The following is a 17,976-nucleotide window of genomic DNA, read 5'->3' as shown; positions in this document are numbered from 1 at the left end:
ATATGTTCTGTTATGGCTGCGATCCCCGTCCAGGGACTAACATCAGGGGAAATTTCAGTGTCAACTAAAAATACAATTTAACTGGCTTGCCTAGTTAAATATGCTACAGCTTTCACAATGAACTGGCGGGAATGTTTGAACGCAATGGGCGCGCGGAGGACAGATCTGTTTTCGTTTACGGTTAAATGTATTACGTCAGAATGCCCAATTCATAGATACGGAGTCAGAATAATGTCATTTAATAGGCTCTCCATGACCCAATGTTAAAATGTTTCCAATCAGATGTATCAATCAGTCTAATTTGCATACACATTTTGATTGGATGATAGCTGTGAGGGTTATCGAATCAGGATAAAATCCTATAATTTCATAAAATATCAACATTCTATCATTAAAGATTTCCTGTCATTTGCCGGTGGGGTGCATTTGCAAATGACAGAGGCAAGGAGTGGAATGTAATAGCTGAACAGAGACGGCAATCAGGCGAATGGTTAATCATCTGTCTCTAAAGCGTTTGATGCTGTTTGTCAGGCAGAGCTTGCGCAGATCCACGTTTTCTCAGCGTCGTCGTCATAAATGATTTTCTCCTCTGGTGGCCGCTCCATAAGTAGCTAGCGATAATCGAACGGGTCGGTGAAACTAGCGGAGCAGAATGTTAAATATCACCCTATGTGCAAACTGAAACGCTGCAGCATTTGCACTAAAACAACGGCGTGTTATATGGCTCTTCCAGCAAGGGATTGTTGCAATTGGATTAAAGAAATGTCTAGCTAGCCAAAGTACTAGCTAACCGATGTTGCATCGATGGAATTATTCGAGTGCCATTGATTGAGATGCACCCAGCGACGCTAAATGAGTGGCTAACTAGCTACATGGATAGTATTAGCGGCTAGCTAGCCGTGACGGGAGTGTGGACGTTTAGTAACGTTGTGTGAATGGGAGATATACCATTTTGATACATACCTCAATGTTTAAGGATCTAACATGTTAACTAAATACATGTGACTTGGTATTCATCCATGCTAAGCCAGCGTTCTGTTTTATCGTCCGGCAGCGACATTTGGACGGGGGGACAGTAGCTAACGTTACTAAGATTGGGTGAGTTACAGTAAGAAGATCAAGTGATAAGAACATTGATGTTAACTAGCCATTTGCTGGAACGTCTGATAGTGATTTAAATTTTATCGCCATTGTGTTTAACTAGTGGCCAAATTGGCTAGATAGCCAGGATTAGCTAACCACACAAGGCTAGTTAGCCAGCTAATAAGACATTGGTGCAGAATAAAAAAAATCGGACTTTGTACAAACACCTTACAAAATCAATTGGAATGGCAGCTAGCATGTCCCCTCAAACTTGACTGTGTCGATATTGAAGATGGAAATTATGTTGGTGGTGGCTTATTAGTTAGCCAACCCAGAGAGACCAGCGTCTGTCCAGCACTTCAACATCCGTTATACCGCTAAAGTAAGCTACCGGGCTAACGTTAGCCAGCTCAGCAACTAATGTTAACAGCCGGTAGTTAGACGTTGTATGTCTGTTTCAGTCAGAGCATCGTTTGATTGGCTTAACATTAACTAGTAGTTGACAATGCCCTGGTTGAAGATAACAACACAGCTAATAGCTTTATATTTCTAAGAATTCGCTGAATGTCTAGCCAGCTAAGTCAGTTGGTATGGGATCTACTACTGGACAAAGTCAACTGTTGTGGGTCTGGTCATTCCATGACCTCCACGTTGTACTGGACTTGCAAGATGTGGAGAAATGATTTAAACCCGGAGTCCTGCTCAATGATATTAGCTAGCTGGCAGCATCTATTGTAACTATAAAGCACATTGAAACTATAACATGGATAACCGAGCCCAACGTTAGTCTCTAGAAAGGCTGCCTCCATTTTCAGGTAGTTAGTTAGCTAACGTTTGTTGTTAGATTGTCATGCATCCTATTTAGAACGGCCGAACAATATTTGTAGCTAGCCAACTAACGTTAGCTAAGATAAGCATGCCGATATGTAACTAGCTAACGTTAGCCATATTTTCTGGTTAGTCATATTTTTCAAGTTTGTACCACTCATAAATAATTGTTAGCTAACTGGTTTTCTCCCTGTTTTCACAGGCAGTGTGCATCAGTATGGCACAACTTCTTGAAGGTGCCCGCAACCTGGGCTGGGTACTCCTGAACTCCTTCCTTCGTTTCATCTTTGTCTTCATTAATAACTGTGTAGCAATCCCTTCCTATTGCCTCTACTGCATTCTTCTTCAACCCCTCAGAGTAATGGACAGCCGTACTTTCTGGCTCATTGAAGGAATAATGTTCAAATGGATGTTGGCAATGGTGTCACAGTGGGGCTGGGTTGCAGGCTATACAGGTAAGATGCTACACAACAAGCCTAGAATGCTCTTCTTTGGATCAAAGTCGTGGTTGAAACTGGAAATGGTTATGAATGCAGGGGTTACTGTGGGCACAAACCGTCGTTATCATTGTTTCAGACTGGTGTGGTGGAATCAAAGTATTGATTTCAACAACCCTTTCAATATCACCTGATCCCCTTTCAGAATAACTTGTACCTCAACTGCAAGACCAATGGCTACTGTCTGTAGGAACTAGGAAGTTCATGCTGAACAGGTCATCCCCTTTGTATACGTTATGTATATCTACCTGTAAATGTAAGATTTGTTATAGACTCCTTTTGGTTTAAGACCATACACAGTTGCTTCAAGTGTCATCACCTTCGCATATAGTAGGCAAGTCTGTATAGTACAGTGAGTGTAATCACTTGATACATACAGTCCTGTTTTGCCGGCAACACTATTTCTATGTTCATTCACACAAAAAAGTGCCAGGGGTTCCCACTTTCAACTGGCTGATTGGGAGCCACATTGCCCTCTGAGCAGTGTTCCAAGACACAAATGCTTATAAATTACAAAGTGCTGAACATGAGGATCAACAAGGCCTGCTGATAAATAATGCATCGAACACCGACTTGTTTTTGCAACATGCATTCAGAAAGTATTCAGACCCCCGTTTCCACATTTTGTTACGTTACAGCCTTATTCTAAAATGTATTGAATTGCCCCCCCCCCCCCCCCCCCATCAAATTACACAATACCCATTACTGACAGCAGAAACCGGATTTGAGGAATTCTAGCAAATGTATTAAAAATAAATGTAAATATCACATTTAATTCAGTATACAGGCCCTTTACTCAGTACTTTGTTGAAGCATCTTTGGCAGCGATTACAGCCAGGGTTTGATGCTACAAGCTTGACGCACATGTGTTTGGAGAGTTTCTCCCATTATTCTCTGCAGATCCTCTCAAGCTCTGTCAGGTTATATGGGGAGCATCGCTGCCCAGCTATATTTCGGTCTCTCCAGAGATGTTCGATCAGGTTCAAGTCTGGGCTCTGGCTGGGCCACTCGGACATTCAGAGACTTGTCCCGAAGCCACTCCTGTGTTGTCTTGGCTGTGTACTTCGGGTTGTCCTGTTGGAAGGTGAACTTTTGCCCCAGTCTGAGTGCTCTGTAGCAGGTTTTCATCAGTACTTTGCTCCATTTCATATTTCCCTCAATCCTGACTCGTCCCTGCCACTGGAAAACATTCCCACGGCATGATGCTGCCACCACCATGCTTCACCGAAGGGATGGTGCCAGGATTCCTCCAGACGTGGCGCTTGGCATTCAGGCCAAAGAGTTCAATCTTGGTTTCATCAGACCACATAATTTCGTTTCTCATGGTCAGAGTCCTTTAGGTGCTTTTTGGCAAACTCCAAGCAGGCTGTCATGTGCCTTTTACTGTGTTGCTTCCATCTGGCCACTCTAACATAAAGGCCTGATTGGTGGAGTACTGAACAGATGGTTGTCCTTCTGGAATGTTCTCCCATCTCCACAGAGGAACTCTGGACCTCTGTCAGTGACCATCGGTTTCTTGATCACCTCCCTGATGAAAGCCCTTCTCCCCCCGATTGCTATTTAATGAGTCTTGGTTGTTTCAAACTTCCATTTAAGAATGTTGCAGGCCACTTTGTTCTTGGTGACCTTCAATGCTGCAGACTTTTTTTGGTACCGTTCCCCAGATCTTAAAACTTCTTAGGGCTGCAATCCCGTTAAAGGGATTGATATGTCAACATTAGTCATTAATAGCATTCTAAATATAGCATTCTAAATATTCACTTACCTTTGATCTTCATCAGAATGCACTCCCAGGAATTCCAGTTCCACATTAAGTGTTTGATAAAGTTCCATTACTGTTCCATAGAAACATGTCAAATGATGTATGGAATCAATCTTTAGGATGTTTTTAACATACAACTTCAATAATATTCCAACCTATGTCTGTAGAAAAGCAATGGAACGACAGCTAACTCTCTCGTGACCGCTCCTCAGAGCCTGTGGCAATCTGCCAGACACCTTGCTCAAACAGCCCTTATGAGCCCCCACTTCACAGTAGAATCCTCAAACAAGTTTCTAAAAACGGTTGACATCTAGTGGAAGCCTTAGGAAGGGCAACAAAACCAATATCCCCACTGTGTATTCAATAGGGGCTGGGTTGAAAATTGACCAACTTCAGATTTCCCACTTCCTGTTTGGATTTCTTCTCAGGTTTTTGCCTGCCATATGAGTTCTGTTATACTGACATACATCCTTCAAACAGTTTTAGAAACTTCAGTGTTTTCTATCCAATACTACTAATAATATGAATATATTTGCAACTGGGACTGAGGAGCAGGCCATTTACTCTGGGCATCTTTCATCCAAGCTACTCAATACTGCCCCTGCAGCCATAAGAAGTTAACCTGTGACAGGACTGCCAATGCACCCATTCTCTGCATATGAGTAACCCCTTTACGCATTAGATCAGTAGTTACTTACATGGCTATTACTTTTCGGGAACAGTCTGGTAAATGACAGCTGAAGCTACTGTGATTCTGAGTATCTTGCGTGACTCATTGCTACATAGCTTTTCATAACTCCCTGTCAACATAATATTGTCTACTCTTGGTTCAATTAGAATTTAGGGAAAGTACCGTGTTTGGGAGAACAGTGTGGGCAGTAGCAATTTTTGTATTTTAGAAATATCAAGTGGTGCATTGTGGAGATAGGATATGGACCTGTATATTTTTACTACGAGCGAGAGAATTTGAATAGCCTGTTTCCACCAGAGGCTGATGGGACGAACGATAAGAGGACGGGCTCATTGTAATGGCTGGAATGGAATAAATGTAACCGTATCAACCATATGGAAACCACATGTTTGACACAGTTCCATGTATTGCACTCCAGCCTTTACACAGAGCCCGTCCTCCTTATAGCTCCTCCTACCAGGCTCCTCTGATTCACACCAGTAATATTACCATATGTATATCAGCCACCAGCTGCTTGTCCTCTTCTCTATTATGGACTGTATTCTTAGATTCTTAAAACCACAATGCTGATTTTGTATTGCAGCCCAACAGCAGGGGAAATGCAAACACTCCAATAGAGCTGTGGATACAAGGACTCATGGTCCATGAGAATGACATGAATGTTATACTGATTTTGGACCTATATTGTTTACAAAGACTAATGTGTATATATGAGTATTGATAGGTTAAGGCAGTTGTACTAAGCTTGAAGCAGTACAATAATCAATTGTTTAATTAAACTATATATATATATATACTGCTCAAAAAAATAAAGGGAACACTAAAATAACACATCCAAGATCTGAATGAATGAAATATTCTTATTAAATACTTTTTTCTTTACATAGTTGAATATGCTGACAATAAAATCACCCAAATTAGCAATGGAAATCAAATTTATCAACCCATGGAGGTCTGGATTTGGAGTCACACTCAAAATTAAAGTGGAAAACCACACTAAAGGCTGATCCAACATTGATGTAATGTCCTTAAAACAAGTCAAAACTAGGCTCAGTAGTGTGTGTGACCTCCCTACAACGCCTGGGCATGCTCCTGATGAGGTGGCGGATGTTCTCCTGAGGGATCTCCACCCAGACCTGGACTAAAGCATCTTTGGTGCGAGACATGATGTCCCAGATGTGCTCAATTGGATTCAGGTCTGGGGAACGGGCGGGCCAGTCCATAGCATCAATGCCTTCCTCTTGCAGGAACTGTTGACACACTCCAGCCACATGAGGTCTAGTATTGTCTTGCATTAGGAGGAACCCAGGGCCAACCGCACCAGCATATGATCTCACAAGGGGTCTGAGGATCTCATCTCGGTACCTAATGGCAGTCAGGCTACCTCTGGCAAGCACATGGAGTGCTGTGCGGCCCCCCCCAAAGAAATTCCACCCCACACCATGACTGAACCATCGCCAAACCGGTCATGCTGGAGGATGTTGCAGGTAGCAGAACGTTCTCCACGGCGTCTCCAGACTCTGTCACGTCTGTCACGTGCTCAGTGTGAACCTGCTTTCATCTGTGAAGAGCACAGGGCACCAGTGGCAAATTTGCCAATCTTGGTGTTCTCTGGCAAATGCCAAACGTCCTGCATGGTGTTGGGCTGTAAGCACAACCCCCACCTGTGGATGTCGGGCCCTCATACCACCCTCATGGAGTCTGTTTCTGACCGTTTGAGCAGACACATGCACATTTGTGGCCTGCTGGAGGTCATTTTGCAGGGCTCTGGCAGTGCTCCTCCTTGCACAAAGGCGGAGGTAGTGGTCCTGCTGCTGGGTTGTTGCCCTCCTACGGCCTCCTCCACGTCTCCTGATGTACTGGCCTGTCTCCTGGTAGTGCCTCCATGCTCTGGACACTACGCTGACAGACACAGCAAACCTTCTTGCCACAGCTTGCATTGACGTGCCATCCTGGATGAGCTGCACTACCTGAGCCACTTGTGTGGGTTGTAAACCAGCATTCAAAGGTGACCAAAACATCAGCCAGGAAGCATAGGAACTGAGAAGTGGTCTGTGGTCACCACCTGCAGAACCACTCCTTTATTGGGGGTGTCTTGCTAATTGCCTATAATTTCCACCTGTTGTCTATTTCATTTGCACAACAGCATGTGAAATGTATTGTCAGTGTTGCTTCCTAAGTGGACAGTTTGATTTCACAGAAGTGTGATTGACTTGGAGTTACATTGTGTTGTTGAAGTGTTCCCTTAATTTATACCTAAGCCAAATACATTTAAACTCAGTTTTTCACAATTCCTGACTTTTTAATCTTGGTAAAAATTCCCTGTCTTAGGTCAGTTAGGATCACCACTTTATTTTAAGAATGAGAAATGTTAGAATAATAGTAGTGATTTATTTCAGCTTTTATTTCTTTCATCACATTCCTAGTGGGTCAGAAGTTTACATACACTCTATTAGAATTCCATAGCATTGCCTTGAAATTGTTTCACTTGGTTCAAATGTTTCGGGTGGCCTTCCACAAGCTTCCGACAATAAGTTGGGTGAATTTTGGCCCATTCCTCTTGACAGAGCTTGTGTAACTGAGGTTTGTAGGCCTCGTTGCTCGCACACGCTTTTTCAGTTCTGCCCCAAAATCTTCTATAGGATTGAAGTCAGGGCTTTGAGATGGCCACTCCAATACATTGACTTTGTTGTCCTTAAGCCATTTTGCCACAACTTTGGAAGTATGCTTGAGGTCATTGTCCATTTGGAAGACCCATTTGCGACCAAGCTTGAACTTCCTGACTGATGTCTTGATGTTTCTTCAATATATACACATCATTTTCTTTCCTTATGATGCCATCTATTTTGTGAAGTGCAGCAAAGCACCCCCACAACATGATGCTGCCACCCCCGTGCTTCATGGCTGGGATGGTGTTCTTCGGCTTGCAAGACTTCCCCCTTTTTCCTCCAAACATAACGATGGTCATTATGGTCAAACAGTTCTATTTTTGTTTTATCAGACATTTACATCATTACATTTAAGTCATTTAGCAGACGCTCTTATCCAGAGCGACTTACAAATTGGTGCATTCACCTTATGACATCCAGTGGAACAGTCACTTTACAATAGTGCATCTAAATCTTTTAAGGGGGAGGGGGGGGGTAGAAGGATTACTTTATCCTATCCTAGGTATTCCTTAAAGAGGTGGGGTTTCAGGTGTCTCCGGAAGGTGGTGATTGACTCCGCTGTCCTGGCGTCGTGAGGGAATTTGTTCCACCATTGGGGGGCCAGAGCAGCGAACCGTTTTGACTGGGCTGAGCGGGAACTGTACTTCCTCAGTGGTAGGGAGGCGAGCAGGCCAGAGGTGGATGAACGCAGTGCCCTTGTTTGGGTGTAGGGCCTGATCAGAGCCTGGAGGTACTGAGGTGCCGTTCCCCTCACAGCTCCTTAGGCAAGCACCATGGTCTTGTAGCGGATGCGAGCTTCAACTGGAAGCCAGTGGAGAGAGCGGAGGAGCGGGGTGACGTGAGACAACTTGGGAAGGTTGAACACCAGACGGGCTGCGGCGTTCTGGATGAGTTGTAGGGGTTTAATGGCACAGGCAGGGAGCCCAGCCAACAGCGAGTTGCAGTAATCCAGATGGGGGATGACAAGTGCCTGGATAAGGACCTGCGCCTCTTCCTGTGTGAGGCAGGGTCGTACTCTGCGGATGTTGTAGAGCATGAACCTACAGGAACGGGCCACCGCCTTGATGTTAGTTGAGAACGACAGGGTGTTGTCCAGGATCACGCCAAGGTTCTTAGCGCTCTGGGAGGAGGACACAATGGAGTTGTCAACCGTGATGGCGAGATCATGGAACGGGCAGTCCTTCCCCGGGAGGAAGAGCAGCTCCGTCTTGCTGAGGTTCAGCTTGAGGTGGTGATCCGTCATCCACACTGATATGTCTGCCAGACATGCAGAGATGCGATTCGCCACCTGGTCATCAGAAGGGGGAAAGGAGAAGATTAATTGTGTGTCGTCTGCATAGCAATGATAGGAGAGACCATGTGAGGTTATGACAGAGCCAAGTGACTTGGTGTATAGCGAGAATAGGAGAGGGCCTAGAACAGAGCCCTGGGGGACACCAGTGGTGAGAGCGCTTGCGCACACGCGCGCGCGGGGAGAAGATTCAGACCCCTGGACTTTTTCCACATTTTGTTACGTTACAGCCTTGTTCTAAAATTGATTAAATTGTTGTTGTTTTTTTAATGTTTGCAAATTAAGATTTTTTTTTACAACTGAAATTTTACATAAGTATTCTTTACTCACTATTTCGATTGGGTTCAAGTCTGGGCTCTGGCTTGCCCTCTCCTGTATTGCACCTTCACCCCAGTCTAAGGTCCTGAGCACTCTGGAGCAGGTTTTCATCAAGGATCTCTGTACTTTGCTCCGTTCTTCTTTCCCTCGATCCTGACTCGTCTTCCAGCCCCTGCAAAACATCTCCACAGCATGATGCTGCCAACACCATGCTTCACCGTAGGGATGGTGCCAGACTTCATCCAGACGTGACGCTTTGCATTCAGGGCCAAGAGTTCAATCTTGCTTTCATCAGACCAGAGAATCTGGTTTCTCCTAGTCAGAGTCCTTTAGAAGCCTTTTGTCAAACTCCAAGCGGAGTGGCTTCCACCTGGCCTCTCCCACAAAGGCCTGATTGGTAGAGTGCTGCAGATATTGTTGTCCTTCTGGAAGGTTCGTCCATCTCTGTCAGTGACCATCGGGTTCTTGGTCACCTCCCTGACCAAGGTCCATCTCCCCCGAGATGGGGAGGTACCTGGTAGGTTCATTGATAATTTGTGTGAGATTGAGGGCATCAAGTTTGGATTGTAGGATGGCTGGGGTGTTAAGCATGTTCCAGTTTAGGTCGCCTAGCAGCATGAGCTCTGAAGATAGATGGGTGGCAATCAGTTCACATATGGTGTCCAGAGCACAGCTGGGGGCAGAGGGTGGTCTATAGCAGGCGGCAACAGCGAGAGACTTGTTTTTAGAGAGGTGGATTTTTAAAAGTAGAAGTTCAAATTGTTTGGGTACAGACCTGGATAGTAGGACAGAACTCTTTACGGAGGTGCTCCTCTCAGATAATAGCATCATTTGCTTTCGCCGAAAAGCCTTTTTGAAATCTGACACGTTGGCTGGATTCACAACATTTGGCATCTTACATGTGTGATTTCATGAAAGTTTGATTTTTATAGTAATTTATTTGAATTTGGCGCACTGCATTCTCTCTGGCTTTTGGCGCTAGCGTCCCACATATCCCAGAGAGGTTAAGTTTGCAGTGACACATCCATAACCTGAGCAGAGACCAGATTGCATACCAGAGAGAATAATATAGACATCAAGAGAGCCAGTCAGTTGATTATTGACAAGTTTTTCCATCACTTCTGATAAACAGGGAAAAATAGAAATAGGCCTATAATTGTAAGTATCAGCTTAATCTCCCCTTTATATAAAGGATGAACCATGGCTGCCTTCCAAGCAATGGAAACCTCCCTAGAGAGGAGAAGTTAAAAAGGTCAGAGATAGGCTTCGCGATGATGGGGTAGGACCCAAGTTTAGCCTCTTGAAACTATGGGGCACTATTTTCATTTTTGAAAGAAAAAAAAAACATTCCCAAAGTAAAAGGGCTATTTTTCAGGACCAGATAATAGAATATGCATATAATTGACAGCTTAGGATAGAAAACACTAAAGTTTCCAAAACTGTAAAAATATTGTCTGTGAGTATAACAGAACTGATATTGCAGGCGAAAGCCTGAGAAAAATCCAATCAGGAAGTGACTTATTTAGAAACCTCTGCGTACCAATATATGCGTCCCTATTGAGCAGTGAAAAGTATATCAACCAGATTCCTTTTTATATGGCTTCCCTAATGTGTCTAGTGTCACAAGACATAGTTTCAGGCTTTTATTTTGAAAAATGAGCGTGAGCGACAACATTGCGTCAGTGGTCAGCTGGTGGCTCTCAGAGGAATTTGTGCATAATAGACAAATGCGGCCATTGTTTCTCTCACTCCTACTATAAGAAGCCAACTGACCCGGTTGATATATTATTGAATAGATATTGGAAAAACACCTTGAGGATTGATTATAAAAAACGTTTGCCATGTTTCTGGCGATATTATGGATCTAATTTTTAATATTTTTCGGCGTTGTCGGATTTCTCAACCAAACTGAGGTATTTCGGCTATAAAAATAATCTTTATGGAGGAAAATGAACATTTGCTGTCTAACTGGGAGTCTCGTCAGTAAAAGCATCTGAAGATCAAAGGTAAACGGTTAATTTGATTGCTTTTCTGATTTGTGACCAAGCTTCCTGCTGCTAGCTGGATATAATGCTATGCTAGGCCATCGACAAACTTACATGGTCTTGCTTTGGCTGTAAAGCATAATTTCAAAATCTGAGATGACAGGGTGATTAACAAAAGGTTAAGCTGTGTTTCACTATATCTCACTTGTGATTCCATGAATATTTTCTAGTAATATTTTTTGTCCGGCTAATTAGTGTCAGTTGATGACAATTCTTCTGGATCCGGCATGGGTAGTTCTAAGAGGTTCCACATAACCTTAAGGGACATGGGCAGCTGTGTAGGAGGGTTTATTGTACAGATTTAACATTTACATTACATTTAAGTCATTTAGCAGACGCTCTTATCCAGAGCGACTTACAAATTGGTGCATTCACCTTATGACATCGAGTGGAACAGTCACTTTACAATAGTGCATCTAAATTTTAAAGGGGGGGTGAGAGGGATGACTTATCCTATCCTAGGTATTCCTTAAAGAGGTGGGGTTTCAGGTGTCTCCGGAAGGTGGTGATTGACTCCGCTGTCCTGGCGTCGTGAGGGAGTTTGTTCCACCATTGGGGGGCCAGAGCAGCGAACAGTTTTGACTGGGCTGAGCGCGTGGTGAGGAGACAGATTCCCGCCACGCCACCTGGTAGGAGCGACCTGTCAGGTAGGACGCAATCCAAGCGTGGGCCGCGCCGGAGATGCCCAACTCGGAGAGGGTGGAGAGGAGGATCTGATGGTTCACAGTATCGAAGGCAGCCGATAGGTCTAGAAGGATGAGAGCAGAGGAGAGTTAGCTTTAGCAGTGCGGAGCGCCTCCGTAATACAGAGAAGAGCAGTCTCAGTTGAATGACTAGTCTTGAAACCTGACTGATTTGGATCAAGAAGGTCATTCTGAGAGAGATAGCGGGAGAGCTGGCCAAGGACGGCACGTTCAAGAGTTTTGGAGAGAAAAGAAAGAAGGGATACTGGTCTGTAGTTGTTGACATCGGAGGGATCGAGTGTAGGTTTTTTCAGAAGGGGTGCAACTCTCGCTCTCTTGAAGAAGGAAGGGACGTAGCCAGCGGTCAGGGATGAGTTGATGAGCGAGGTGAGGTAAGGGAGAAGGTCTCCGGAAATGGTCTGGAGAAGAGAGGAGGGGATGGGGTCAAGCGGGCAGGTTGTTGGGCGGCCGGCCGTCACAAGACGCGAGATTTCATCTGGAGATTGAGGGGAGAAAGAGGTCAGAGCACAGGGTAGGGCAGTGTGAGCAGAACCAGCGGTGTTGTTTGACTTAGCAAACGAGGATCGGATGTCGTCGACCTTTTCAAAATGGTTGACGAAGTCATCTGCAGAGAGGGAGGAGGGGGGGGATTCAGGAGGGAGGAGAAGGTGGCAAAGAGCTTCCTAGGGTTAGACGCAGATGCTTGGAATTTAGAGTGGTAGAAAGTGGCTTTAGCAGCAGAGACAGAAGAGGAAAATGTTGAGAGGAGGGAGTGAAAGGATGCCAGGTCCGCAGGGAGGCGAGTTCTCCTCCATTTCCGCTCGGCTGCCCGGAGCCCTGTTCTGTGAGCTCGCAATGAGTCGTCGAGCCACGGAGCGGGAGGGGAGGACCGAGCCGGCCTGGAGGATAGGGGGCATAGAGAGTCAAAGGATGCAGAAAGGGAGGAGAGGAGGGTTGAGGAGGCAGAATCGGGGGATAGGTTGGAGAAGGTTTGAGCAGAGGGAAGAGACGATAGGATGGAAGAGGAGAGAGTAGCGGGGGAGAGAGAGCGAAGGTTGGGACCAGAGGACATTTCTTCAAAAAGTACGATCTTTGTCCCCATGTGCAGTTGCAAACCATAATCTGGCTTTTTTATGGCTGTTTTGAAACGGTGACTTCTTCCTTGCTGAGTGGCCTTTCGGGTTATGTCGATATAGGACTTGTTTTAGATACTTTTGTACCCGTTTCCTACATCTTCACAAGGTCCTTTGCTGTTGTTCTGGGATTGATTTGTACTTTTTCGCACATTCATCTCAAAGTACATTAATATCTAGGAGACAGAACACGTCTCCTTCCTGAGCGGTATGAAGTCTGCGTGGTCCCATGGTGTTTCTACTATTATTTTATTTTTGTACAGATGAACGTGGTACCTTCAAGCATTTGGAAATTGCTCCCAAGGATGAACCAGACTTGTGAAGGTATTTAATTATTTTTTTCTGATGTCTTGGCTGATTTCTTTTGATTTTCCCATGATGTCAAGCAAGAGGCACTAAGTTTGAAGGTAGGCCTTGAAATACATCCACAGGTACTCCTCCAATTGACTCAAATGATGTCAATTAGTCTATCGGAAGCTTCTAAAGCCATGACATCATTTTCTGGAGTTTTCCAAGCTGTTGAAAGGCACAGTCAACTTAGTGCATGTAAACTTCTGACCCACTGGAATTGTGATACAGTGAAATAATCTGTCTGTAAATAACTGTGCATGACAAAAGCCATTTTGCCAACAAAGTGGATGTCATAACCGCCTTGCCAAAACTATACTTTGTTAACAAGAAATTTGTGGAGTGGTTGAAAAACGAGTTTTAATGACTCCAACCTAAGTGAATGTAAACTTCCGACTTCAACTCTGTATTTAGACCTTTTGCTATAAGCTTTGCAATTGAGCTCATTGATTATCCTTGATGTTTCTACAACTTGATTGGAGTCCACCTTTGGTAATTTCAATTGATTGGACACCTGTCTATATAAGGTGCCACAGTGGACGGTGCATTTCAGAGCAAAAACCAAGCTATAAGGTCGAAGGAATTGTCCATAGAGCTCTGAGACAGGATTGTGTTGGCACAGATCTGTGGAAGGGTACTAACACATGTCTGCAGCTTTGAAGATCCCAAGAACACAACAGTGGCCTCCATTCTTAAATGGAACAAGATTGAAACCACCAAGACTCTTCCTAGAGCTGGCCGGGCGGACAAACTGAGCATCGGGGGAGAAGGGCCTTGGCCAGGGAAGTGACCAGGAACCCGACGGTCATTCTGACAGAGCTCCAGAGTTACTCTTTTTAGATGGGAGAACCTTCCAGAAGGACAACCATCGCTGCAACACTCCACCAATCAGACCTTTATGTTAGTGGCCATATGGAAGCCACTCCTCAGTAAAATGCACATGATAGCCCACTTTGAGTTTGCCAAAAAGCAACTAAAGGACTCAGACCATGAGACAACATTATCTCGTCTGATGAAACCAGGATTGAACTATTTGGCCTGAATGTTAAGTGTCACGTCTGGAGAACCTGTCACCATCCCTATGATGAAGCATTGTGGTGACAGCATCGTACTGTGGGTGTGTTTTTGATCGGCAGGCACTGGGAGACTAGTCAGAGTTAATGGATCGATAAACAGAGATTCTTGATGAAAACCTGTTCCAGAGCACTCTGGACCTCACCCGAGTGTGAAGGTTCACTTTCCAACGAGACAACGACCCTAAGTATACAGCCAAAACAACGCAGCAGTGGCAACAAGTCTCAATGTCCTTGAGTGGCCCAGCCAGACCTGGGACTTGAACCTGATTGGACATCTCTGGAGAGACTTAAAAATAGCTGAACAGTAACACTCCCAATCCAACCTGACCGAGCATGAGAGGATCAGCAGAGAAGAATCTCCCCAAATACAGATGTGCCAAGCTTGTAGCGTCACACAATTCTATAGTCGCTGCCAAAGGTGCTTCAACAAAGTACTGAGTAAGGGTTTGAAAACTCCAAACATTTGCATAAGTATATTTTAAATTGGTGAATATCTGAATTTGTTTTTAATCCATTTTAGAATAAGACCGTAACAAAATGTGAAGTCAAGGTGTCTCAACTTTCCGAAGTCACTGTATATCACATCTTTGAAACCATTTGAACAGCAGGAAGTCTTTCCGATTGTGTCTTTTGAGGCCCAACAGGCAAAGATCAACTAGGCCACATTCGTATGAATTAATTTAACAAAGAAACAGATGTACTTCAGCTCAAATGTTGGGCTACAGCCATCTGCTGTTACTGGAGCTGACTTTCCTCCAGTTTTATCAGGTGAAAATGGGTTATTTTCAAGCAGAATTGTCCATAGCAGGGTTGCAGTTTGGGAGGCCAGACTTCCTGTCTCGTGCACCTGGGTGTGTGTATCCTCATGGGTGATTCAGTGGGCCGAAGAAACCAAATTGAAACTATCCAAAACCACCTTTTATGCTCGCTCTCCTCCCACAGTCCCCTCAATCAGCTAAACCTGTTACAAACAATAACTCCCTCAACGGGAGAAATGATGGTGTGGGTGAGTTTACTTGCTCGGCACTGACATGAGGCAAAGATCCTGTATCTAGGTCTATGGTGTAACTCCAGTTAGGCTGTTGTGTCCACTCTGTGCAGTAAACTCACCCACACCCTCTTGCCTCATCTCTCCCATTGAGGGAGTTCTTGTTCACCATGCATGTGTAAAGTAGGGCCCTTGATGCGAGTTGATCAGGGCATGATGGTTGCTGAAAACCTATATTATACACACAGGAAAATCTTAAATGTGTACTCCTCTCCTCAAACCCCATGAGAGGAAGGTCAGAGGGGTGGTACCTCTGGCTTTCTCATCCAATAGTGTTTTGAGACAAGGGGTATGCAATTGGGATCTACTCACACTTCAATCAATCACACTTATTTCTAAAGCCTTTTTTTTTTACATCCGCAGATGTCACAAAGTGCTATATTGAAACCCAGCCTAAAACCCCAAACATAGTATCCAAGTCTGGATACTAATGGGATGATTACACATGTATTCCCCTCACTCACACACTGGGTGTGATTATCTGTATCCTGCCCATGTCAACATTGAATACTAAGTTCAAAAGTACACTGAACAAAAATATAACTGCAACATGCAACAATATTTTTCTAAGATTTTACTCTGTTATAGTTCATATAAGAATGTAAACTGAAAACTTCATTAGGCACTAAGCTATGGATTTTCACATGTACACATCCTTGCGACCTGGGGCCGCAAGAGGTTCCTGAAAGTTTGTGTGTAAATTCTTCACTTGTGCAAACCCACAGTTTTATCAGCTGTCGGGTGACTGGTCTCAGATGATCCCGCAGGTAAGGAAGCTGGATGTGGAGGTTACATGTGGTCTGCAGTTGTGAGGCCGGTTGAATGTACTACCAAATTCCCTAAAATCACGGAGTTTGCGTTTGGTAGAGAAATTAACATTACTCACTCAGGCAAACGCTCTGTTGGACATTCCTGCAGTTGGCATGCCAATTTCACGCTCCCTCAACTTGAGACATCTGTGGCATTGTGTTTTGTTTTGTGACAAAACTGCTAATTTTAGTGGCTGTCACCAGCACATGTTTAGTTTTATATTTTTGTTCAGTGTAGTATAGCCATTTTCCAGGTTCTGGGTACAAAAAGTATGTCATATAGAAAAGCTAATGCTCTGTTGATATTGTGAGTATTAAACCACATTCCCACTCCTCCCTCCATATCACCTCATGGGCAGACCTGTATGACAGACTAGGGTGCATCAACAGAGCTACACCAATTCTGAGTGTTACAGAACATCTGTATAGCATGGCAGAATGTGAGTGCAATGCATGCGTACCAGATCTGTCTCTACCTCCACACTGCGGTCAAAGTTCACTGGGGCTTCCTGCTCACCAGTCTGCCCTCTGAGTAGAAGCAGTGCCGCTCCCTGTATTCCCAGATCATGGAGGAATGTGAGAGAGTGAAGAGAAATTAGCAGATCTGTAAAGAAAAATATATGTATATAATACAGAAAGACATTTAAGTATTTGGAGTGATATTTCACAACTTGGTAGGAACATGATCAATAATGTGTAGCTAATACTGTATAAACACATGATCGCCCTTTACGGAGGTAATTTTCTTTCTCACTAATATAAGGTCACAGTGGATGTTATATTTTGTAACGTTAATGTCAACATATGGTGCTATTTGGCCTGTTATGACTTCTGCACCCTTTCACTCCACTAAGCAGCAACGTTGCATCCAGGTCGTCGCCCAGAATGTTACATCGCCAGGCCGAGACAGGTGCCCTTAGTAGGCTGGGAAGGCGGGATTAGAGTGAGTGGCAACATCTTGGTTGTGGCTGTTTGATCAAACTTCCACGTCAGAGAACGGTGGCACACGTGATGTGTTGTTATTACTTTGTTTTATTCGGTTGGAGTAGAATACCGAAAGATCATATCCTGACTGTCATGTTTAGACATGTTGACCATCTTTTCCTTGGTCACATTGGGTGTTGTAGAGGTCTGCGCAGGACTGATTTCTTCATCCCGCCTTTACCTGCTGGCTTTCTGTCTGACTCAGCTCACTTGCCTGCCATGGTCCCATCAATTTTGCGCCTTATAGGCAGTAGGTTTGTTCAGTCGTGGCGTGGGTAAAATCACGGAGGAAGCAAAGCCAAGCTAGTTAAAGCCATATTGTAGTAAATGTGTTGTTTTCTCTATAACCCATTCATTCACACACCACCATCATATACAATAAGGTCGTGATGACAAAAAGACAAGTCACACAGTGGTGGAATAAACCACATTTATTTCATCACAAAACCGAACAGCAACATCTGTCAGAAGTCCAAAGCAAATATTGCATGAAACAAACTTAGCTGCAACATGGTCAAGCAAGTTAATATTTTCAGCAGTTTACTAAACTACTGATTTAGAACAAGTTACTGCAAGTCAGCACAAAAACGACAGGAGCATTGCCTCTGCTGTTTCAGGAAAATTTCAACAAACATTTATACAACGTCAAATCAACAAGGCTATATATGCTTAGATTAATATACGGACTGATTTCTGTGTGTGCGTGCACAA

General features: G+C 44.2%; 1 protein-coding gene across 1 annotated transcript in view; it reads left to right on the top strand.

The window, feature by feature from the left end:
* The first annotated feature begins 554 nt into the window (after nucleotides 1-554).
* The window catches only part of LOC123994851 (acyl-CoA:lysophosphatidylglycerol acyltransferase 1-like), an 89,695-nt gene continuing 72,273 nt past the window's right edge, over nucleotides 555-17,976 (top strand). Inside the window, exons 1-2 of the mRNA XM_046297902.1 lie at nucleotides 555-1,098; nucleotides 2,114-2,366. Coding sequence (XP_046153858.1) covers nucleotides 2,129-2,366 — 238 coding nt within the window. The 5' untranslated portion in view covers nucleotides 555-1,098; nucleotides 2,114-2,128. The remainder of the gene's footprint in view (nucleotides 1,099-2,113; nucleotides 2,367-17,976) is intronic.

The sequence above is a fragment of the Oncorhynchus gorbuscha genome, linkage group LG14 (assembly GCF_021184085.1).
Source record: "Oncorhynchus gorbuscha isolate QuinsamMale2020 ecotype Even-year linkage group LG14, OgorEven_v1.0, whole genome shotgun sequence".
NCBI lineage: Eukaryota > Metazoa > Chordata > Actinopteri > Salmoniformes > Salmonidae > Oncorhynchus > Oncorhynchus gorbuscha.
The sequence above is the reverse complement of the archived record's forward strand: the minus strand, read 5'-3'. Positions and strand labels throughout refer to the sequence as shown.